Source organism: Mustela lutreola, chromosome X (genome assembly GCF_030435805.1).
Source record: "Mustela lutreola isolate mMusLut2 chromosome X, mMusLut2.pri, whole genome shotgun sequence".
NCBI lineage: Eukaryota > Metazoa > Chordata > Mammalia > Carnivora > Mustelidae > Mustela > Mustela lutreola.
In genome coordinates this window covers 26022127-26047845 of record NC_081308.1, presented here as the reverse complement: position 1 = coordinate 26047845, position 25719 = coordinate 26022127, and the positions used below count along the sequence as shown (strand labels likewise).

Below are 25719 nucleotides of genomic sequence, written 5' to 3'. Positions count from 1 at the left end.
GGCCATGGACAAGTTATGTAGCTGTTTCCCCCATAATTCATTTGTAAGAAAAGGCATGTAAAATCTGCTTTGGGATCACTGAGATTAAATAATATGGGCAAAGTGTTTAGCACAATGTGTAGTACACAGTAATGTTAGGACTTACTGAGCATTATCATCGCCGTTAGTTCTATTAAAACTAATAAATAAGTCATCCTATCTGCAAATCAGATCAGTCTCTTGACTCTGGTGAGGTATGTTTAGATGTTTTCATTTTCATAACTTATTCACATTAGCTTTCATTTTTTGTTTTTCCTAATGTAATCCAACACATTCTTCAAGGTCTAGGACGGAGTTCAAGCTCCCCCAACAGTATGTCCAAATTCAAAATCCATACTAACATGCACTTGCTCTAATTCCTATTCATTTTAGCAGCATAGTTTATCAATGATTCCCTAATTTTGTTAGTCTCTTACCAAAACTAGGTTACAAAATGTTTGTAAAACCGGCCAATAACTCATAGCCTCTATAACACACCCAGTATAGCACCAAACACCTAAGTTCTCAGACAAGAGCCTGCCTCAGGATTGAAAAAAGGTTCTTCACATTCTACAGATGCAGTAGGAATTAGTACTGAAAAGCACATAGGATGGGGCACAAAGGGACAATGGTAGAAGAAAAGGAAACGAGTACATAAGCACATCAGAAAAGAAAGTATTTCTGATAAAAGCTTTACTTAAATCTTTTAAGTATAACTTCAACTAACCTAGTTGCATTATTTTAAAATGACAACTCAAAGTCCAAAGTTGCATTTTTAAAATTCAAAGTTAGAATTTAACAGGAACTTTCTGGTTCCTTTGAGAAGGTCCTTCCTTTTCCCTAAGGGGGGGGGGGGGGAGTAAAACCCTAACTAGTTCAAGAAGTTGGAAAATAGTGATCCGTGAAAGGGTACCCCCTGGGTATCAGTCATGAAAATTGTCATGTCCTGCTTTGCTTGTATTCAACATGATTTGCTCAAGAGAATGAAAGCAAAATAAAGATTTAAAACATGTACTTTTGTGTAACAGACCTATGGTTGCAATTCTTTGACATTTCTGAGCCTCTAATTTTTTTATACCAAGTAGAGAAGACAAACTAAATGGTCTCTGATAACACAGTAACATTAAATGCCTTAATTTTTTATAAATGTTTTTTCTAAAGGTTTCATGCTATTCTTACAAGGCACCATTTTAGTGTATTTTCTGCTTGAATATCACTTTCTCCCAATCAATACTAAAGTAACTATACTACTCAGATAACTATCAAGTAAAAACAGGTCACTCTAGAAATCATCCCATCTCTGCTTCTGCTTCCATTCCCTACCTCACAACCTGGTATTTTATTGACAAAAACTTTTGTTTTGCTATTTGTGAACAGAATGATGCATTTCAGTGACAGTATATTTACAACAAACTTCTCCTTTTAGCAACTGACAGTGTCATTTACCACCCAAATGTCACATGCAAGAGTATGCTATATTATACTCATGGTCATTCACATTTAAGTAAGATATGATACCTAATGTTGGTGTTATTTGCAATTTTGAGTTCTTGAACCCCTGCTGAAATAGCCTGATGTGTAGCAGAAGGAGCTAAAATGTAGACATTTTATTTTCATAACCTCAGATGAGTCAATTCCAATTACTAGACGGGAAGAACAGGTACACAAGTACCTCACAGAGAGAGGACTGTGAACATGTGTAATTTTGATTTTTCAGGGGAGGAGGCATGATCTCTTTTAGGCGTCAGAAACAGCAGGGACTATAAAACATTTGTGGCAACGCTGAACCATTTGTATAATACAAACAATCAGGAAAAGGAGAAAGATGTGATTCAAGATGTCAATAAATACCTGACAGTGGCAAATAAGAGAACAACTCATTTCTTAGAGGACTATTCTGGTCATCCTATCCGACTATAGGAAACACGGCTGCATGCTTTCTCAGCCACACATTTCAGGGGAACAGTGCTTGCAAGTGGAGAAAGGCCTTGCATTTGACATCCATGAACAACAGCTTACCCACAGCATTGTAGAGAGGCTCTCCGGTTAACTTGTCCCAGACTACAGTGGTCTCCCTCTGGTTACTGACACCAATAGCTTCAAAGAGAAGATTAAACAGAAGGGAATATAAATTAAACAAGCAGAAAACTACTTCAGGAGAATAGTTCTCATGTGTTTTTTTTTTTTTTTTTTTAACAAGCATAACAAAACTCAATTATTTGAAAAAACACTTGGCACTTCTGTAGTGGCAATGAATATACTGTCTGTGAGCCGCTCTGGGAGAAGTAAACACCCACTGTCAAGTGCTTCTCTATATTTCTGCAAGACTGCTCCCCACTTCACGAGCACACGACAACACGGACCAAGGTCTGTATCCAAACGAAAGGCTCCCAGGTGAACTTATAAAAAAGGGAATGCACTAATTTCAGATTTATAATACCCAATTCGTTATTCTATGGAGACCAATAATCACCTCATCCATTTACTGATAAACTGCTATAGGCAATTTCTCTCTGGGGGCACGCACACGCCTACAATTTAAGAGAACAGCTACAGCTAAAATCCTTCACACTGGGCAACCTCCTACTGTGGTTCTTCAGAAATTGTTTTGTTTCTGTAATGGAATATGTTCAAAGACATATGAATTTGAATAAGGCATAAATACAACAATATGTGATGGCATTTACATTACACTGACCTTCGCACAACTCAAACACTGTAGTCCGTAGTTATTCTAGGTAAAAATACTAACCCATGCCATTTTATTCAATTCAGCTTGATTCAGCTGTAGCAGAGGTTCTCAGACTCGGCTGTACATCAGAACCAATCAGAGAGCTTTTTAAAAAAAAAAATATCAGTGCCCAGGCCATGACCCAAACATTTCAATTCAACAGACTGAGATAGGATCTGAACATCAGTATTTCTCCTTTACAACAATTCTACCACGCAGCCTGGGTTGAACACATCAGGCTGAAGGATCGAACTCTCTAGAGTGTAAGGTGAGAACTGACTTTAAAGGCTCTATAATCAATAACAGGTCTTCCTCTTAAATTTCCCTGAAAACCATTCATCCTGTGACCATTCGGACAGCCCTTCTAGTGATAAAATGCTACCTCTCTTGAGGCAGACCAGTCTTTATTCTCAACTTTGTTATTTTAAAAAAATCCTCTTCCTTGTAGTTTCCACCTACAGATCTCTGCTACAGGCTTTGGGGATATATGGTAGAAGGTTAATACTTCTCCTACGTGCAAGTTTTTCACAAACTTGAGGCAGCTATATTGCCCCCCACCCCAGGTCTTCCCTTTCCCTGTGTAAGCTAAACAGTCTAATTTCCTTCCACTGCTCCCACCGTATGGCATGGTTTATTTATTTTTATTTTAAGTAATCCCTATGCCCAGCATGGGGCTCAAGCTCACAACCCCAAGATCAAGAGTCAGATGCTCTCCTGACAGAGCCAGCTGGGCACCCTTCCATGTGGCGTCATTTAAAATCCCTTCGCCACCACCCCTAGGAACATGCAACTTGCTGTCTGTACTGTTTAAATTGTACACCCAGAATAAAACACAATAGGAGGGGCGCCTGGGTGGCTCAGTGGGTTAAAGCCTCTGCCTTCGGCTCAAGTCGTGATCCCAGGGTCCTGGGATCGAGCCCACATCGGGCTCTCTGCTCAGCAGGGGGCCTGCTTCCTCCTCTCTCTCTCCCTGCCTGCCTCTCTGACTACTTGTGATCTCTCTGTCAAATAAATAAAAATTTAAAAAAACAAACAAACAAACAAAAAAAACAAAAACACAATAGGAATGTTCTGACCAGCAGAGACCTGAGGAGGACCAATACTTCCCTTGTGTTAAATAATCTTTTTAAAGCTCAAAACAACTATTTATCTTTAAAACAATACACTAAAATCTAAATTAGAAAGTAATTACTTAGATTTTACTTTAAGGAGATTTTGTAACAGCAATGAAAACTGGCATATGTAAAATGAAAATGTATGTACTTTACTGAGGTCTATAACTGACACAGAACACAGTTTCAGGTATACAACAGAATTGGGTAGGTGTATGTATTGCGAAGAGATCACAATAAATCTAGTATCCTGTCAGCATACAAAGTTACATAATATGCAATACAATACTGCTAACTATAGTTACCAGGCTGTACAATATATCCCCATGACTTACCAATTTTATGACTAGAGTTTGTATTTCATCTCCCATCTCCCATTTTGCCCCCTTCCACCAGCAACCACCGATCTGTTCTCTGCCTCTATGAGTTTTGTGTTGTTTTTTGAATTCCACATAAAAGTAAAGTCCTACAGTGTTTGTCTTTCTCTGACTTATTTCACTTAGCCTATACTTAAGGTCCATCCATGTGGTCACAAATGACAAGAGTTCATTTTTCATAGCTGATTAATATTCCACTGGATATCCCATTCATCCATCAATGGACACTGTGGGCGCTCCTGTCTTGGCTATTGTGAATAACTGCAATGACCAGAGGGGTGTGTTTATCTTTTCGAATTAGTGTTTTCATTTCCTTTGGGTAAATACCCAGAAGTGGAATTGCTGGATTATATGGTAGCTCTGTTTTTTACTTTTTTGAGGAACCTGCATACTGTTTTCCACAGTGGCTGTACCAGTTTGCAGTCTCATCAACAGAGCACAATGGTTCCCCTTCCTCCACATGCTCCCTAATGGCTGTCATGGTGTTTTTGACAACAGCCATTCTGATAGGTGTGATGGGATATTTCACTGTGGTTTTGATCTGTACTTTCCGATAATGAGTGACGATGAGCATCTTTTCAGATGCTGTGGGCCATCTGTAGGACTTCTCTGGAAAAATGACATTTCGGTCCCATGATCATTTTTTAATCAGACTGTTTGTTTGCTATTATTGAGTTGTAATTCTTTGTAATTTTGGATATTAACCCCTTATCAGATAATATGATTTGCGAATACATTTTCCCATTTAGTAGATTGCCTTTTGTTGATGGTTTCCTTTGCTGGGCAGAGGCCTTTTTGTTTAGTTTTTGGTTACTGATTCAAGTTCTTTGCTTTTGTTTGGCCTATTCAGGTTTTCTATTTCTTCATGATTCAGTCTGGGAAGACTGTAGGTTTCCAGGAATGTATCAGTTTCTTCTAGGTTGTCCAACTTACCGACCTATAATTGTTCACAGCATTCTCTTACGATGCTGTGTTTCTTTGGTATCAGCTGTAACTTCCTCCCTTTTATTTCTTATTTATTTGAGCCCTTTCCTTTTTTTCTTAGAGAGTTTAGCTAATAGTTTAATAACCTATATCCAAAGCAAATTTACTTACCAGAACAACTTTTCTAAAGGCACAGATGACTGACAGTCTTTACTTCAAGAAACTTCAAGGCATAGGGTAAAAGGAAGAGATTTGGGGGGCATTTCCTTAGTATCAGAAGACACTAATGTTTGTAGGAATAAAGATGGAAGACAAAGGAGAATGTGGTGGGGGAGAAGGGGAGCTAGAAATCATTTGGACATGGTCTTGATTCTTGTCGTGACAGGAGGGGATGAGATGAATGCACAGGTGGAGGGAGGAGCCTCAAGAAGACAAAAGGCTGTTGCTTTCCTTGGGATGTGGGGAAGTGGGTAAGAGCTCTAGGTTACGTACAGGAATAGGAAATGAGGAATTAAGCCCCCATAGCCTCAATGTTCTCTGTGAAGTAGAACACAAGGTTATCTGCTCAAATGAGCTCAAGCAAAATAAGATCATAGGGTTTCTGGCACTATTTAATTAGAGCTCAGACTCTGAAACCAGACTGCTGGGGTTCAAATTCAAATTCCTGTTTCCTAGCAGCATGACCCTGGATCTCAATCTGTTTCATCTTCTGCAAAATGGGGTTACAGTGAGGAACCCCTAGGTTAACGCTTATTACGATAGTGCCCAGCACATAGTAACTGCTTAATAAATGCTCCTTACTGCTTCCATTGTCATCAATATTATTATTTTTAAGTAATTAATTTATCTTAGAGATAGAGAAAGCACAAGCAGGAGGGGCAGAGAGAGAGAGAGACTCTCAGGCAGACTCCAGACTGAGCGTGGAGCCTGACTTAGGGGTCGATCCCATCTGAGACGTCTAAGATTTGGTCACTTAATCGACTGCACCACCCAAGTGCCCCTCATTGTCATCGATATTATTGAGGAAAAGAATGGACTAATAATTGTAGAGCAGGACCCATAAAGGAATTGCCCAGCAGTACTGAGGACAAAACAGAGGCCAGAGAACTCAGTGGGACCTCAGCAATGGAATACTGTGAACATGATAGTTTTAGTGACAACTTTACACTGTGGGGTCACAATGAATTCATGGTCCAGTAAAATCTCCTGTTCCTCCCCACTAGGTTAATTCTTGTTCACTTAGCTACAGTCTCTGAGTCAATATTCTCTGCCCTTTAGACTACCCTTCTTTATTGGCTCACTCTTAACTTACATTCAGAATGCAATCTAGGGCTATATTCTATCTGACTCATTGGTCACAGGTTCCTCCCTGACCATTCCTTCTTTCCCTTCTATCTTGATTCCTTTGTGCCAAGTAACTACTGCTTTTCTTGCAGACAGTCAAAGTCCAGCAAAAGCTTCTCAGGAATTCTCCTACAGCCATAAATACATCTCCATTACTGATTTCTACTCAGGGCACACAGGCCTTCTGCAGTACCTCTGAACTTTTTCAGTGTTCTAACTTCCTGTCACTTTACCCTAAAATCCTCTGTACTTTAAGTCCTACAGTGTTTGTCTTTGTACTCTGAGATCAAGAGTCACATGCTCTACCTACTGTGCCAGCTAGGCACCCCTGTTATTTTGTTTTGTTTTGTTTTGTTTTAAAGGAAATTTTCTGGGGCGCCTGGGTGGCTCACTCAGTTGGCCTTTTGCTCAGGTCATGATCCTGGGGTCCTTGGATCGAGTCCCACATCAGGCTCCCTGCTCAGCGGGGAGTTTCCTTCTCCCTCTTCCTCTGCCACTCCCTCTGCCTCTCCCCCTGTTCATGCTTGTGCTCTTGTTATCTCTCTCAAATGAATAATAAAAAATATTTTAAAAAATGTATAAAAAAGGGGCACCTGAGTGGCTCAGTGGGTTAAAACCTCTGCCTTTGGCTTAGGTCATGATCTCAGGGTCCTGGGATGGAGCCCCACATCCGGCTCTCTGCTCAGCAGCGACCCTACCCCCCCCAACCCCGCCTGACTTTCTGCCTACTTGTGATCTCTGTCTGTCAAATAAATAAAATCTTTTTAAAAATGTATAAAAAATAAAAAAATAAAATAAAATAAAATCAGGAGCACCAGCCTGGCTCAGTTGGTAGAGCATGCAACTCTTTGATATCAGGATCATCAGTTCAAGCCCCATGCTGGCCCTAGAGCCCACTTAAAAATTATTAAAAATAAAATCCTAATTTATAATTGGAACACATTTTTAGGAAAAGAAAGAAAAAAACAAAGCAAAAACGACCAGAAGTGAAATAGTAAGAGCCCTGGAGGAAGGCTTTGGGGCCACTAAAAAGTGCTGTGTGGGAAAAGGTCTAAAGCTTTGTAAGAAAAACAGCCTCTGAAAAATGTGTGCTTAACACAAGTTTTAACATTTGGAAATGAGATGTAGCCACAGCTGGGAAGCTATTTTGGAGAACAAGGTGCCTTTCTAAGACACCTTAGATGTTCTAAGACGCTGTCCCCGCCCGGAGTAGAGAGAAGACAGAAGTGAGTGTGGATACGTTCAGCAGGGCTGAGCAGCAGATGTGGGGTTTCTCTTTCCTCTAACAATATGGTAACTACATATGATAGAAGAGAATTTAATCACTGAAAATTGTATGCTCTCGGATTTTTTTATTTTTTGAAAATTTTTAAAAGATTTTTATGTATTTATTTGACAGAGATTACAAGTAGGCAGAGAGACAGGTGGGGGGTGGGGGGTGGAGGGGGGAAGCAGGCTCCCCGCTGAGCAGAGAGCCTGATGCGGGGCTTGATCCCAGAACCCTGAGATCATGACCTGAGCTGAAGGCAGAGGCTTTAACCCACCGAGCCACCCAGGCGCCCCTAAATTTATTTTTTAAAGTAATCTCCATACTCAAGCTAAGGCTCAAACTCAGGACCCCAAGATCAAGACCTGTATGCTCTACCAGCCAGAACAGCCAGGTACCCCTATGTTCTCAGGGCTAAAGCGGTATATGTTATGTTTTGCTTCTATCACAGGAAGATGAATGAAGAGTATCTGATATTTGAATTCTTTATATACTCTGTAGCTCCTTCAGTCTAGTCACAGGCAAACAGAGCTTCCCAACTCCTCAAGAAGCAGCCTATTTACTTGTCTTGGACTCCTGCGTGCTGTTGAGCTGGAAAGGGAACTTTAATTTGGGAGACATTGTTCATCCAGACTTGAAATCCACCAGGTTTCTGGTGGAGGACAACTAACACCAATCAAGTGAGAATTTTCAAAAGAAATACAACCAGCTAGGGCCACCTGGCTGGCTCGATCAGGGAGCATGCGACTCTTGATCTCAGGGTTGTGAGTTGGAGCCCCATGCTGGGTGCAGAGGGATGTAAAGATTGCTTAAAAATAAAATCTTTAAAAAAATAAGTAAAATCTTTTAAAAAAAGAAATATAACCAGCTATGATAAATGCTTAATGATTTTTAAAAAAGATTTATTTGTTGGAGGGAGGGAGGGAGAGAGAGAGAGAGCACTAGCAAGGGAGAGAGGCAGAGGGAGACGCTGAGCAGGAAGCCCAATATGGGGGCTCAACCCCAGGACCCTGGGATCATGACCTGAGCTAAAGGCAGACACTCAACTGACTGAACCACCCAAGCGCCCCTACACTCTTAACATTAAAGCTAAGACTATCAATAAATTGGTCTTCAGCTATTTATTTGCTACATGGGAACTAAAAAGTGAAGTGGTTTAAAAAACAAAGAGAAGTGGTTTGTGAAGTTAGCAGTATGGCTCAGGAAAATGAGCACTGGCTCATAAGACAGGGGAGTTGTGCTTTAATATTAACACTAATAAATAGCTACATGACCTCCAAAAAGTTCTTTTCCCTCATTTGCAGCTAGGTTTCGGTGACAGAAGATCTTTCAGAGCATCAGTGTTCCGCGAGCTAGACTTCTTTGTAGGCAAGCGAAAGTCTGGCCCTTGGCAGTGCCAATTCAATGAACTAACTTAAAATAAAATTTAGCACAACTGACCTGGAATGGGGGGTGTGTGGAACAGTCTCTATCTTGGCCACCCTCTGGTATTCATTGAGAAGGAAATGCCGGGTCACTTTGGCTCAGGTATGGGTTTCACAAGGGCCAGACACAGAGAGTGTAATTAGCTCAAGGGGAAGGCAAGGCACTTAATAGGAGGTATGCATCACCTTCAAAAATATCACAAAAACAAGAGAAAGGGGCACCTGGGTGGCTCAGTGGGTTAAACCTCTGCCTTCAGCTTGGGTCATGATCTCAGGGTCCTGGGATGGAGCCCCACATCAGGCTCTGTGCTCACCGGGGAGCCTGCTTCCCCTCTATCTCTCTGCCTGCCTCTCTGCCTACTTGTGATCTCTGTCAAATAAATAAATAAATAAAATCTTTTAAAAAAGAAAAAAAAAGAGGACGAAAAGGAATGGCACCCAAGCCTCGAGGTCTAGAAGGCCACCCTGTTGCAGCCGATCCTACCTATGAGAAAGGTAGAATGACATCAAAACCAAGGCTGATCACCCTGGAATCCACATCCTGAACGTGGCTTTAGAAGTCACCTAGATTCTTCATGTCTTTGGTATGGATATTTTGACAATAGAGTGTGCTACTGAATGCCTCCTGTATGTTTAGGTCATTTAGGTTGTAAAAGCTATGAGAACAAGGATACAACCAGCTACTGCTTTGATGCACATCTCATCTACAAGTTGGTGAAGGTAACTCTAAAGGAATTCTGAAGCACTTCCACACAGATGTAGGGACAACCAAGGGTCAGATATTCCATTAATTTGTGATTGCATTAATATGTGTCTCCCTCACTTGGTTCTTAGCTACAAGACATTTGTGCTCCACTGTTTCCCTAACATATCCAGTGCATGAGTCTGCTCAATAAATGGTTTTGATAACATTTAGTCTTTTTTTTTTTAAGACGCATCCATTTATTTTAGAGGGAGAGCACCAGCAGGAGGGGCAGAGGGAGAATCTGAAGCAGACTCCCCACTGAGCACAGAGCCCAAAGCAGAGCTTGATCCTACCACCCTGAGACCACGACCCAAGCTGAAACCAAGAGCTGGATGCTTAAACGACTGTGCCACCCAGGCATCCCGTCCAGTCTTTTTAAAGTAAGTTTTATTTATACAAATAGATGAAAGTATGAAAAAAAAATTCAAAGGTTCTCCTCAGCATCTCTACCAAAATAAGTAATTGAAGTTTCGACTCAGGAGTGTTAGTAAATCTCAGAGCCAATGTGATGTGAATCAAGGCACCATTACTCCAAACTGATGGCTGCCCTTACTTACATAAGGTCCAACTAGCTAAGGGGGTGAATGGGCGGCTCAATGGGCGGAGTCTGCTTGAGATTCTCCCTCTCCCTCTGCCCTTCCCCCTGGCTGTGTGTGCTCTCTCTCTCAAATAAATAAATCTTTAAAAACAATATAACTACTTGGAATTAATAGAGATCTGTAGTGATCTAATATTCTCAATTATTTCAGGGAGAGTCTCTTAAAATGTTTTGATTCCAATCCCCCACCGCCAGCTGTTCCCCAATCTATCTGGGGGCTCCAGCAAAAACCCCAAGCATCATCTTTGACCCATCATTTCCCTCCACAGCACTACTCTATTACCCTAACTTCCAATACACTGTCAAGTTCTGCCCCCTCTCTCGGCCTCCCCTGCCACCACTGTCAGTCAAGTCACTATCCTCTTTTCTCAGGACTTCCACAGCACCCCCTACACTGGTCTCCCTGTGTCCATACTCAGACCTTCACGACTTAACCACAAAGCTCAACATTGTAGTGAGGAAGCTGTCTGCAAACTGCCATTCTGTCACCTTGCTTAAAACTTTCTCATGGCCAGCTCCCTATAATACTAAGAGTAACACCCAAACTCCTAACCATGGCTGACAAGGCCCTATCTGTTTCCCCAATTTCTGCTCCTACTGAAACCCCGGGTGCACCTCTGCCCTCATCCTTCTTTTACTCCACTTTTGACACACTGGCCTTTTTCTGACCCAGGAATACACTAAGCTATTCCCACCTCAGGACCACTGCAGCACGTGCTGCTTCCTTTTCCTCAAACTTTTTTCTCCCAGCTATTTGCATGGTTGGCCCCTTTTGGCTTTTGAGACCTTAGCAAATGTGTCCCCTCCTCAAAAAGGTCTTCTCTAGCCACCCAAACTAAAGTAAGCCTTTCCAGGCACACACCACTGTATCACCCAGTTTGAGCTTCTGCATGGGACTTCTTAGTATCTGAGATCAGCTTGTAGTTGTCTGCTCTTATTGTTGGGCTCACACCCACTGGAATACAAGCTTCATAAGAACAGGGACCTCATCTTCTCATTTACTGTCGCATGCTAGGTTCACACAGAGATGATGCTTGCCACTGCACAGGCACTCGGTTATGTGCTGAATAAAGCAATGTACAAATTTGATTGAGATAATAATACATGGAGAAAAATATTCTATTCAAATACCTTTTATGTTGGAAATATCAATATTGAGCTGTCCAAGTTTCTCACATGTTTTCTCTATACACTCATAGACAGATTGCAGAATTTCCTTAGGATCTTGCTCCACCCATCTTTGAACAAAAGAATGTATTTGGTTAGTCCACAAGAAAGCAATACATGTGTCATTTATTTCTCTAGAATTGTGCACGTATGAGGGTGTGACTGGTGCATAAATCAACAAAAATTACATCAGGAAAGGAAAGCATCACCAATATTCTAAACAAATGATTGTAAACACCAGTCTATTCCCTTGTGTTTTCCTTATTCTTCAAATAGTAATTAATCATCTGAAAGACGGCAAGTAATGACCACAAATAGCAGACATTCTACCTACTTTAAATAACTTTTTCAAATCCAGTAAGAAATTAGTTCCCCAATTCTTTATATCCTGTGGCTCTGATGAATTTTAATAAACCATCTACATGTTTTCACTAGTTACTAGCTATTTCTAAGTAGAGTGAAATATATGTATGAATCTTGGGATGGATGGACTGATTGATCTACTTATTTATTTGGGTATGTACTTATTTATTTATTCATGAAGCAAAAGGAAAAGTATACTAATCTCCTTTGCCATTTTTCTCCCAAGTTATTTTGTGAGAATTTAGGGGAAAAATTTCAATTTCTTCCAGTAATTATCTCATGTAGACAAGGGATTGCTTTCAGTTTTCAGGCCCAATGCCAGTACCATTTTGGTAAGGTACGAGGACTTCGGAAAGATAAAAGTCTCATAATAAATGACACAGGAGAGAAATGTGGAAAAAACAAATGACAAGGAAAACCACAAGTAAAAAGGACCCCAAATTTTAAAAATCCTACCCTCCAATCTGCAAGTACAAGGGAATTTCAAGTGCCTTTTTTCTTGGTCTTCCTTGAGCTTGCCATGCTTTCCTGAGCTTTGAATTCTCTAAATTCTTTTTCTAAAAACCTAACTTCCTTCCACATATTTCTAACTTCTGTTTCTTTAAGACCCAGATTCTCTCTCTTCAAACTGCACTGGAATTAGGCCTGTGGATAGCCATTCTAATGTTGGTACCGTATCAATAGCTTTTACTATTAAAGTAATTTTCTAAAATAAAGGAGAACATTTTTCATGGAAAGGAAATACCAAAATTTGGTAGGGCATCAAGTTTTTTTACTTTCTTAAATCCATTAAATTTTAAAGTAAAATAGATAGAAAGTTCACAATTTCTTGAATTTTAACAAATGTATGTATCCATCTAACAAATACCCCAGGTCAGTCAAGATCTAGAATTATTCCTGTCACTCCTGAAAGTTCTTTCATGCCTCCTTCAAGTCAATCACATATTCCATAGACAACCAGTTTCTGGGTTTCTATCATCTTACTTTAGTCTCTTCTTGTATCTTAGATACAGGCAGGTAGTACATACTCCGTTGCGTTCAGCCTTTTTCATATTTCATGATATTAATACAAATCAACCATGTTGTTGCATGCATCAGTTCGTGTTTTAAAATTTGCCTCACGGTATTTCACTGTTATTCATTCCACAGATGACAGACATTTGGGTTGTTTCCAGCTTGGGGTATTATGAATAAAGCTGCTATAAACATTCATGTATGCCTTTCTATAGCCATATGCTTTCTGCTTTCATTTCTCTTGGATAAATTCCTAAGAGCAGAATCTGCAGATATGTGGCTGATTTCATAAGAAACTGCCACAGCTTTTCCAAGTGGGTACATCATAAACATCACTAAATTCTAAATAATACACTTAACATTCTATTTAATCACAACTACTACATACGCACATTATTCCCAAGAAGGATGACTTCACCATTAGATGGTAAGAGATATGAATGCTTACACTGCAATCAGCAAAGCAGTGCTTCACCAAGGATGGACGGAGAACTAAATGCTTTCAAAGTCAGTGCGGGATTTCCGATATTTAATACTCCTTTACTTTATTATCCCTTCCTTTCCTGTCACTGAATTCCCAAGTCATCAATCACTATTATTGCTGGGCCACCAAGGTATTACTTCTTTCCTTGACTAAAACCTCTCTCTCAAGTCTTCCCAGGAGAGGTTTGGTCAAGTTTGCTTTACAAGGCCAGAAGGTTTAGAAGGCGAGATGGATTAATAGACATGAGGTATCTTTATGTATTAAAGCAGGAAACATACCCTTCTCTTGGAAACTCTTGTTTTATTTCCACTTGATGATGACTTAGTAGTTCAGCTGTTTTTGAATTGAAAACCTGAAAAACATATTACAATGTTAGGGTAAAAATGCACGTAGAGAGCAAAGGTGTTCAGAGCTTTTCAGCAAGAAGTTCTCAGTCACTGACAGAAAAAGTCTGCTCAGGTTTTTTTTAAGATTTTGTTTATTTATTTGATAGACAAAGATCACAAGTAGGCAGAGAGACAGGAGGAAGTAGGCTTCCTGCCTAGCAGAGAGCCTGATGCGGGGCTCAATCCCAGGACCTCAGGATCATGACCTGAGCCAAAGGCAGAAGCTTTAACCCACTGAGCCACCCAGTGCCTCAGTCTCATCAGTTTTAAGGCCACACAGGATGTTCTACCTTCTCTTCAGATAGAGTCATGATAAAGAGAAATCGATTGGACATGAAGCTAAAGGGACAATTCCTTACTCTTAAAACAAAACAAAATTCACTCCAGATGTAGGAAACTGAATACATCAACCAATTAATGAGCATGGATCTCAAGAGAGAGTAGGAAAACCAAGAATAAGAGAGAGGCGATAAAACGCTGATGATGACGTTGTAAGGTTCTATCCTGCTTCCATCTTGGATACAGAGATTGAGAGTCATTGATGCCCACGCAGAGAAGGGCACTGCACAGATTCCTTCAAAGGGAAGCACAGCAATGCATCTAGCTCTCATAAAGGTAAAAACAGAGCCCTATCAACAGGGCAAAAGTGTTTCCTGGCCTATCTGGCAAAGTGCTCCGTGTGACATACCTGTCATGAGTTTTTGACCTTTGGTAAAAACATTTAAATTTCTTTTTAAGATTTTATTTATTTGACAGAGATCCCAAGTAGGCAGAGCAGCAGGCAGAGAGAGAGGGGGAAGCAGGCTCCCCGCCGAGCAGAGAGCACGATGTGGGACTCGATCTCAGGACCCTGAGATCACAAACTGAGCCAAAGGCAGAGGCTTAACCCACTGAGCCACCCAGGCGCCCCTTGGTACAAATCATTTAAACCAATGGATGAAACCTACCAAAGAAGTGCTGTACAATCCTCCTCAATTTTACTACTGCTAAAACAATACTCAGGGGAAAAAAAAAAAAAAACTTAGGGTGCCTACGTGGCTCACTCGGTTAAGCTTCTCTGCCTTTGGCTCAGGTCATGATCCCGGGGTCCTGGGATCGAGCCCCAAGTCGGACTCTCTGCTTAGCAGGGAGCCTGCTTCTCCCTCTGTCTCAACCTAACCCTTGTCTCTCATGAATAAATAAAATCTTCAAAAGAAAAAAACTCCGCCACCTTTTCTCTTATACACTCTTTTTCACATGCCTGAACCTATACTTGAGTACCAGAGTCCTTAGGCTTTCAGAGTCGTGATTCCTATTTTAATTAAACTCAACTTCCGAAATCACTGTAATTACAGTGGAGAAGTTACATCCAATTAGTTAAGAAAGCGTTTCCATGCCTAGGTTTCCTGTGGGAGAAAACTACCTGCTCAATGCAGTCTATGAAAGAGAAAGTAAGAGGAGAAGACACACTGTGAGCAGCTGCGGCCCTCCCTCCCCAGCGTACTATCTTCCTTTTGGGAGGACATCATAAATGCAACGAAAGCAAGAAGGTAAATTCTCAAGTCCTTGGAAGAGATAAAATATCCTACAAGTCAAAGGTTAACTTGACATGTCATAAATAAAAGGCACTTGACAGAATCCCAAATAATATCCCTCTAATTTCAACTTAGCATTAGGGTGTATCTCTAGGATGTTCACTCCATTTGTTCTGTTTTATTTGGAATTATCTCTAGGGCCTAGAGTAGTACCTGGCATAGGGCTTACAATAAACATTTGTTGAATGCCTGAAAAAATATGGTCTACCCAGTACTTATTGGAAGAAAATTACCAAATCAAATAAGAAATGGTTATGTGGTAGGAAATCTCTAATAGAGAACCACAGTTGTATTATTTTTATCCATACTACTATGACTCCCAGGATCTACTCACAAATCCCCAAAGGACTCTGGGTTAGGAGACAAGGTGTCCCTTCTGGTTGGCTGGATTCACAAAGACCGCAACAGCACACCTGTGGGGCTCTGAATGGAGTAGGATCCCTGTTCAATCATCTAGTAGTTTTCACTAGGCTAACTTCAGGACCCTCACATGAATGGATTTGTAGGCCTTTGGAATAGGCAGAGAAAAAGGAAGGATTTTGGGACATTCCATCCGGCTTATTAGACTGCGATGCTGGTAATCACAAACCATCTGGATGTAACAGGATGGAGCCTGGACCGCCTTACTCTTTCAGAGTTCTGAAACTGTGCAGAATATAGAGGTACCATCTGTAGAGGTTTAGGAGCTGACCCTGTGAACACTTCCATATTTGTGGGACACTTTCTAGGTTTCCTATTTTTAGAATCATCAACTTGCTTACTACAGCATTGTCCAAGAGAAATACAATGCAAACACTTATGTAATTTTAAGTTTTTTCATTAAAAAAAAAAACAGTAAAAAGAGGCAGGTAAAATTAACTAATGTTTCATTTAGGTCACTAGAGCTAAAAAATTATCATTCTGACAAGTGATCAACAGCAAAAACTATTAATGAGACCTGCTACCTTTTTTAAAAGCCAAGTCTTTGAAATCTAGTATATATTTTATGCTTATGGTCCGTCTCAATTTGGACTCACCACATCGGAAGTGGGCAATAGCCATATGTGGCTAGTGGCTATTTTACAGGATGGTGAAATTCTGCAGTACTATTTTTCTCATACATCTAGGTTCACGTGAAGATGTTTAATGACTGTCCATTTGTCTGCAGATAGACAAAAGTATGAAGAAGGCTAATGATGTTTCACAATACTTTCTGCCTAGAGGGTTATGAACTCTATGAGAACACAACGCCCAGGAGCAAGAATGCTAGTCTGATGTTTTCCAGCAGATCCCAAAAGCTACTGTCAACCAAAGATGGCAGTGGCTATATAGCTTGTTTTATAAAAGTTCTAGCATAGTCATTGTTTAAAACTCATTAGGTGGCAAAGGAGAAAAACCTCAAAATTGCAGATATTCCTCACTTTTTTCTCCCTTTTCAGATTTGAAATTCACCGAATTTAAAAGTCAGTTAAAACTTCAGATGCAGGGGCTCCTGGGTGGCTCAGTGGGTTAAGCCTCTGCCTTCAGCTCAGGTCATATCTCAGCATCCTGGGATTAAGCTCCACATCCAGCTCTCTGCCTACTTGTGCTCTGTCTCTACCAAATAAATAAATAGAATCTTAAAAAAAAAAAAAAAACTTCAGATGCACAACAGCACAGAGTCGTAGGCTTTCTTTAAGAAAATTGGGATGCCTGGGTGGCTCAGTTGTTTGAGCTGCTGCCTTCGGCTCAGGTCATGGTCCCAGGGTCCTGGGATGGAGCCCCACATCGGGCTCCTTGCTCAGCAGGGAGCCCGCTTCTCTCGCTACCTCTGCCAGACACTCTGCCTGCTTGTGTGTGCTCTCTCTCTTGAACTCTCTCTCTCTAACAAATAAATAAATTAAATCTTAAAAAAAAAAAGAAAATTAATTAAAAGGAACATTTGAAGGCACAAGGAATCTGTACTTCCTGGAAGACATCGCTGTGATCCTGTGAGTCCATATTTTCAAAATATGCCGCTTACATCTCTAGGACCCTTCAGAGGCTCAAAAGAAGGGACAGGGAGCTCCAGCTGAGCCTCTGGGCCATGCCATACCTCGGATTTCACATTTTATCGACATTAGCTTCCAGATTTAGGCCCTCTCAGAAAAAAACTTAACGGGGCGCCTGGGTGGCTCAGTGGGTTAAGGCCTCTGCCTTCAATTCGGGTCATGATCCCAGGGTCCTGAAATTGAGCCCCATATCAGGCTCTCTGCTCAGCAGGGAGCCTGCTTCCCTCACCACCCCCACCCAACGCCTCCGCCTGGCTCTCTGCCTACTTGTGATCTCTGTCAAATAAATAAATAAAAACCTTAAAAAAAAAAAAAAAGAAAAAGAGGGGCACCTGGGTGGCTCAGTGGGTTAAAGCCTCTGCCTTCAGCTCAGGTCATGATCCCAGGGTCCTGGGATCGAGCCCCGCATTAGGATCTCTGCTCAGTGGGGAACCTGCTTTCCCCTCTCTCTCTGCCTGCCTCTCTGCCTACTTGTGATCTCTGCCTGTCAAATAAATAAATAAAATCTTAAAAAAAAAAGAAAAAGAAAAAAGCTTAACAATGAAGTTCTAAGGTAAAAAACAAATGTATGACACAAACTGAACCCCATGGCCCTAATATGTACTTACAAAGTAAGCTCCAGAAGATTGGATAATAATCACCAACAGGACTAAACTCTGAGTTTTCTAAATGCCAATTCAGTGCTTTTCCAGTACAAAATCACGCTAATATGAATTACGACCCTTTTGTCCTCCATTAAGTGTCAGCAAACACCAAGTTTTAGGACATAAAAGGAGAAAGGACACCTCACTCAGACCCATAGGGGTCAGAGAGAGGGGCTATTAAAATAAGTGACTTCAAGGCTAGGACTTAAGGTGGACTGGAAGGGAGTGTGTGTAGGCCTAGGAAGGGATAGGAGGCTAGACCTAGGGGGGGAAAGCAGCTACCATGTGTCCGTGGGGATCCAGGTGAGACAGCAGAGGGCTCCTGTCAGAGGGGGAGCAGCAGTGAGGATTGAAAGAAACTGAAGGGCATTGCTGAGACTCATTTAATTTACGATACAAGCAATTAGATGCATCAAGGGTTTGCAGGGGGAGGAGTAAAGGAAATGGGGAAACTCATGGATGATGGGACAGGTTAGCCTTGGCAATGTTTACAAGACACAGGATAGGGTAGGAAGGGTCATTGTGGCACACAAAGGGGTTAACGACATTGCAGAGTTCATTTTGGATCATGTGTTGTCTGGGGTGTTATTTGGGCATAGACAGAGATATGCCCAGTGGGCAGTTGCTTCTATTTTAGGTGGTAAACTTGAAGAATTACAAACCTGGTTACAAACCTGGAACTAATAGATAGGTAAGTCCTGGAGCTCTATCACACACCACAGTGATTAGAGCCAACAGTGTTGCATTAAAAGCTTCAAAGATGCCAGGAGACTAGATCTTAATTGTCCCCGCCACAAAAAAAGAAATGATAATTCTGTGGCATAACAGAGGTACTAATGCTATCATGGTCATTGTATTATGATACATAAATGGATCAAACAACACTTGTACACATTACACTGATACTAGGTTACATGTCGGTTATATATTAATTTAGAAAGAAAGAGAGAGAAAGAGGTGGATCTGTTCTCAGAATTTTGGGTTGGTCAGAGAGGCGGATGAGAACTTCATGCTTGGTGTAACACAGAGGCAAAGAGCACTGGCCCGGGAAGTACACACCGCTGGGGGTACAGGGTCAATCACCAATTCTGCCCACGTCAGTGGTTTGACTTTAACTTTTTCTGAACCTTGACTTTTCCATCCATCAAAGGATCAAATGGAAGAGTTTATGGAAATTATCTCACACAGGGCAGGCACATCCTCCGCATCCAAATGGCGAGACCTCCGCTGGTACTGCCATGACTATTTTCATTACTATTACTGCAGCTACTACTGCCAACCAGCTGGCAGCCCCACTGACCGGTGGAGGTGAGGACTCAAAGCCACCGTATGCATCTCTAAGCCCAAATCACTTGCCAGTTCCAGATTCTGTTTTATGGGGAGCTCAATTACAAACTGAAGAGAGGTTTAAAGAAAATAAAAGGAATACTGACCATTTAAGTCCTGAATGATACTAAGGGATGCCTGGGTGGCTCAGTGAGTTAAGCACTGGAGTCTTCAGCTCAAGTCATGATCTCAGGGTCCTGGGATGGAGCTCCCTTCTTCTCTTGGGAGTCTGCTTGAGATTTTTTCCACCCCCTTCTCCCTCCCCCTTGCTCCTCCCCCATTCCTGTGTGCACACACATGCGTGTGTCTGTGTGTATGCTCGCTCTCTCAAGACATAAAAATCTCAAAAATTAAAAAAAAATTTGAAGAAAGAAGTGAATGTAGAAATTTAGCAGTGCAGGCACATAGCATACACACCCAAAATGTCACCACTACTGCTGCAGCTACTACTAATGCTTATTATTATTATTAGGGCTACTGATACTAATTGCCTTCAAGTGGTAGAATTAGAAGTTACCAACTCTAGTCAACACTAAGCATAAATCATGACTCAATTCTAGCTTTGCAGGAGAGAGAGAGGCTTAAAAAGTAAAGACACAAGGACAATTACTTTTATAAAAAACTATCTAAGAAGGACTTTCTGAAACAATGCAGGTATTCCTCATCTTAGAAGGACAGCGGTGAAGAGACAACACGCTGTCCTTACAAAGCAACTGTCCCTTGGGGTCCTAAGATGAATTCACTTATTCTTGCTCACTCATCCTATGACTAACTAAGCCATCATAAACATGCACATTCATTTCCCTCCTCACGTGATTTCCCCACTAGACTACACTTTTACACCACACGCAGCTTCACTATGTGATAAAACATTTTTCAGGAATGTAAACTCCCCCCTCTAGAACTCTGTGATACTACATAAACTTGAAAGAAGACCTGAAATAAAAATACTGGCTACAAACCTATCACATTGCCAACTTGACCACAAAAGGCATCCTGGCATCTTCCAACAAGCCACAGAAGTAAGGAAAAGACGGCAAATGACATTATGTTTTTCTTTAAAATGAAACCATATTAAATATCATATACTATATCTAACATAGCCTTAGCTGCCAAATTAGACTTTTTCCAAGACTCCACAAATTTTATCCTTCCTAGTCATCCAATCCTAGAAATCTAGTTAACACATCTGAAGGGCTCAGATGTCATCATGTAAGGAGCACCCAATACATACATGTGAAGTGCTGTGTCGGGCTTTGGGGAGGAAAAAAACAGATACTATCCTGCCCTTTAAAGAGCTCAAAATTGAAAGCTCTTAACATGCAATGCTTATGGGAGATAAGAGAACAAGAGGGTGGCAGCTCTGTGATGAGACCCTGTTCTTGCCATTTGTGTAAGGTGATAGGCAAGAAAATAAGCCAACCTGGTGGAAAAAAGAAAACACAAAAGAAACAGAACTTACCACAACAGTGGCCTCATCCTACCTAGGAGCAGATTAGTTTTTACCAAATTTCATGAGTTCCCAGCCCCTTATGGGTGCTTATTAAATATGTCGAATGAAAGAAGGAATGTGGAAATAGGTCCCTAAGCCTTAGGAGATCTCAAAGTCTGATGGAACAACCGGGGCCAAGGCAATGGTTCATGCCAAAACAAGCACAAACTATAGATCTAGCCATGTTTCGGACATGCGGGCTACTGGAACAAAATGGTTGTGCAACCCTTATGCAGGGTGACTACACCTGAGCCCTGCCCAGGACCCACTGAATCTGAGTCACCGGATGATCAAAACCAGAAAGACTTATTCAAAGGCAACTTTGTTTTTTGTTTTGTTTTGTCTTGTTTTTACATACTGCGAAACAAATGTGTACATATATTTTTCTTGGTGAAGACTCATCTGTGATTGTACTCTGAATGGACACCTGAAAGCTGGGTAAGTGGGCTTCCCCAGGCTCTCATGTCCCCTTCACAGCGCTCCAGGCAGCCGGGAAGCCTAAGGCAGGAATTAGGAGGACAGGCTTCTGAGTGCGACAGAGCTGGCCTTGAATCCTACCTAGTTCCACAGGTTACTCTGTGACCTTGGGCACAGGAAAGGAGCCTAATAATACTACCTACACCATGGTTGTTAGGAGGATTAAATGAGATAATGCTGGAAAAATCCTCAATTGCTGCATCTAACACCATTTCAAGTCACAACACATTCCAAGTCTTTGCTTTTTGTAACATCCAACTTAATCGGGGGGAAAAACAAAGTTACCAAATTAAAGAAGGAAGTTGACTGTTTCAGCTGAAACTTTATAGTCTTCTAAAGAAATGGCCTCTCCTTAAAACCTGTTACACTGATTCTCTTTCCAAGAAGTTCCTATTCTGTAATCTGAGTAAATATGTGCCAACCTCAGTTCACTTTCCTATCAGACAAGTATGAAATTCTTCCTTTAGCACAAAGTCTATGCATAGGGTCGCAGGGGGGACTCTGACAACTAAAAGTGAGCATGTTCTAAAAAGGCAGGTCTACTATTAAAATAGAAGAAATTAAATAAACATACCCAAGTCAAGAAGTTTTAAGATTTTTTTGACAAGGTAAAAAAAAAAAAAAAAAGACAACAAAACTGGAATCAAATTTCAGTTTACCTATTAAAGAGAAATAAACATCTCTTCAATAAATATGTAGCAAGTGCTCCCTGTAGACAAAACACACGTTCACTTGCGGTGTTGACCAAGATGTTTTAAGGAACACAGAGACCAACAAGACTTCAAAAGAGGTCCCTGCTCCGAAGCAGAGCAGGTATATGATTTTAATACAGAGCAGGTGATAAGAGCTAGGAAGAGAGGTTTAAGAAAAGTAGTATAGGAAGGGATAGAAATTCCAAAGGTTTGAGGAAGACCTGCTAGGAGATGGCAGTTAAGGCACCATTTGGAAGCAGACTGGAATTTCAGGCAGCAGATATGAGGAACAGAGGAGGAGGCAATTTGCTCGGATGAAAGAGCATGAATAAAGAAATCTTGTGTCCATCATTGGAGAAAGCTAACATTCCTATTACAGAAAAAGGAAGAAGAAAGCTTGCAGAGGTTCTGGGTCTTATAAAAGTGGAATGAGGTATGCAAATCTGATGAATAATGGTCAGGAAGTTGTTCAAACACCTTTAACTTTGTAAGGTTCCTTATGACAGTTCACATCCACTGTATTCTTTCCTGAGAAGCTAAGCAATGAGTTCTGAGTCATAATTACAACAAGGAACAAAACGACTGGAACAACTCCTGGGAATCACCTTAGGATGGAAGCACTTATTCAGCAAATCTATTATCTGTATTTTGCAGGGAGTGGTTTAGCAACCACTTTCCTTATAACCAAAGAAGAAAACACTTCGCTAAACCGTTCCTAAGTTCTGTTCGACTTCACACATGATATCTAAATCTTTTATGTACCTGTGAGGCATGCCTTCATATTTGTTTCTTATTAAAGAAGCAAAGAAGCAGAAAACTTAACTGATCAACTTTTATGTATCATTCTAGAAGCAGGATGGGAATCTGAATTTGCACCTTAGCTTACTCAATGAGATCATGCCATACAGAGCCCCGTAGAGAGAACCCAGCTTCCGGGGGCTTAGGTTGTTCATATCACACACTGAACAAATTATTGTGATAACTTGAAGTTGATGAATTCTTTCCCCACCAATGCAGAAAAATGCCTCTTGGGCAGCAGAATCTGAGGAATGACCTACAATAGGTAAGACTGCTGAGCTACATCGATGTCAACAGTGAAGCGTCAAAAGAGTCAAAAGGAAGACAAGCACAGTAAGGCTGGCTGCTAAAAAGGAAGCCTACAAAGTTATGAAATTCTTTACCCATATTCACAGAGGGAAAAAGCTGTATAAACTTGAGAATAATCACCATGTTGAGTCTGGCCCCGACTGGGCTTTATGAACTAGTTGCCAACATTTAAGAGAAAGATTTCACTGAGAATTTTAGACTATCAGCTTTTCTTAAAAAATCTGAAGCTCTGGCAACATTGCCTGGTGTTCCTGGTTGGCAGCTGTAGGCTATCCCCTTTGGCCTGAGTCTGCTCTCTTCTACCTGGCTGGCCCCTGCAGGCATTGTGTGGGTAATTCTTAAATATAATTTCAAAAATTAACCCACAGTTAACAAACATGTCTTTTTTTTAAAGATTTTATTTGACAGAGAGAGACACAGGAAGAGAAGGAACACAAGCCATGGGAGAGGGAGAAGCAGGCTCCCTGTGGGGCTTAATCCCAGGACTCTGGGATCATGACCTGAGCCAAAAGCAGACTCCTAACCAACTGAGCCACCCAGGCACCCCAACACACATGTCTTAATGATCTTTCTAAAATTGGGGAGATGGTAATGATGATTGTGTATTTTATATATTAATCAAATCCAGTCAGACAGATTATTTTACTTATGATTCAGGATTACTTTACATTTATATGAAAATAAGATAAAGTAAAAATAAGATATGAAAATAAGACAAAGTGAAACCTGCCCTGGGTGATCAAAAGATAAGCAATATAAGAGACAGTAGAACTACATCTTGGTAACTCAAACCAGGGTAAGTCATTAAGGGAGACTCAAACTAAAATAGTACCGAAAGCTTTTCACTTTAGACAAGAGAGACAAGTATCAAAATGAAGGCACAAATGCAGGTTTTAGTCAAGTGGTCAGCTTAACAGAACTGGGAAGAAACATATAAACTTCATATATAATGTCTACATATATACACAGTATACACACATACAAAATAACGCATAAAAATGATTTGAAGTAAAGACAGAGCTAAATAATCATTCAATATTTACATCAACCTGTCAAATGAGTCCAATGTCCATTGAAAGCTTGAGTTCTTAACCACCACTTATTTCAATTACTTTTATCTTACTAAACTCAGTCTTGCATCACTTTAAGAACAAGTTTCCTAATTACACAAAACATATTAATAAGCAGAGTCCCTTAACTAGCACTCCGTGTGATAAAACTGCTGTCATACATGGTAAATAAAAAGGGAAACAGAATTCTCCCGTCATTTTACGCTGTGAAGCACGGAGTAAACCATCTGTAACTGGCAAAGTATCAAAAATTGAAATTTTCCAGTCTCCAAAATTAAGTAAAGATGCCGGTAAAAGCAGTGTAGTGTGACTTTTTCCTAAGGTGTTCTGCGCCCCCCACCACCCCCCCACGTCGTCATTCCACCTTCTGCAATTTCTGTGGGAGAGGATGACAACGCATCCCCACGCCAATACTATATTCGTTCTACTGCTCCAAAGGACGCCGTGTTAGTCTACCAAAGCCGTGACACAGCTTTCGCCCCATCCAAGGACGTCCTGCGCCCCGCAGGCCAAATGCTCCTGGGGAAGCCCGCACTAGCGGTCAATGTGGCCACCTGTCCCTGGCTGCAGGCGGGCCGCTCTGCACGGATGCTCGGCGAGTCATAGCTCCCTTTGGGGGTGGAGTCCCCTATTAGTAGGTGACCCGGCTCCACCACCAAGGCCAGAGCTGCTCAACTCGACCGCGGGGGTTGCGAGAGGCCGAGGTCCCCCAGGCCCACGCAGGGTAGCTCCAGCGTGGCAGGTCCCGGTCTGGGGGCCTTGGCCTCCACCCTGTGCCTAGCGACCGGGCCCGGGGTCGGGGAAGGCGCGGGATGGGGACTAGAATACCAGCCCCGAGGTCTCTGGGGCTCCCGCCTCGGCTCAGCGCCTCCTCAAATGTCACCCTAGGCTCACCAAAAAGCGCGTTGAGCTGGTGCCCTGGTCCACTGCCCCCACCAGTGGCCCCAAAACTGCTTTCTTCGCGGCTGCCATGAAACCAGCTTCGGGTCAGCGGGCTATCGCGGCCCGTTTCCCCGGCGACGGCGGCGGGCGGGGGAGGGGCAGACGGCGAGCCGGGAAAGCGAGGCGGCGTGCACGACAGAACGCTCGGACAGTGCTCCAGGCAGCCCCTTTACCCGCGCGGAACCCTATCACCCCGCCCCTCCGACCCAGACCCCGCCCCCAAACGCGTTCTCCACGACTCCGGGGGCGTGGCAGGGCGGGGGGAGCGCTGCCTGCCGGGCGAGCCAATTAGCGAACGCGGAAAGAGTCGGAACGCTCCGACAATCAGAGGGCGGTGAGACGTCACGGGGGCGGGGCCTGGGCGCGGCGGAGGCGGTGGCCCGCGCAGCAGGTCACGTGGGTTCCTGCGACCCAGCGGCTCAGCCATTCTGT

At 41.9% G+C, this 25719-nt stretch overlaps 1 protein-coding gene across 5 annotated transcripts in view; it reads right to left on the bottom strand.

Annotated features, from left to right (window-relative positions):
- Positions 1 to 25490, bottom strand: part of GK (glycerol kinase) — a 77126-nt gene extending 51636 nt beyond the window's left edge. For 3 of the 5 annotated variants that reach the window (XM_059156953.1, XM_059156952.1, XM_059156954.1), the window contains exons 1-4: positions 25240 to 25489; positions 13847 to 13920; positions 11672 to 11778; positions 2038 to 2115 (exon numbers count right to left, since the gene is read on the bottom strand). In XM_059156953.1, the coding sequence (XP_059012936.1) occupies positions 2038 to 2115; positions 11672 to 11778; positions 13847 to 13920; positions 25240 to 25317 (337 nt within the window). In that variant the 5' untranslated portion in view covers positions 25318 to 25489. Of the gene's footprint in view, positions 1 to 2037; positions 2116 to 11671; positions 11779 to 13846; positions 13921 to 25239 lie in introns of all 5 variants that reach the window. The other 2 variants (XM_059156950.1, XM_059156951.1) reach the window with 1 other exon arrangement.
- Between the last annotated feature and the right edge of the window lie 229 nt (positions 25491 to 25719).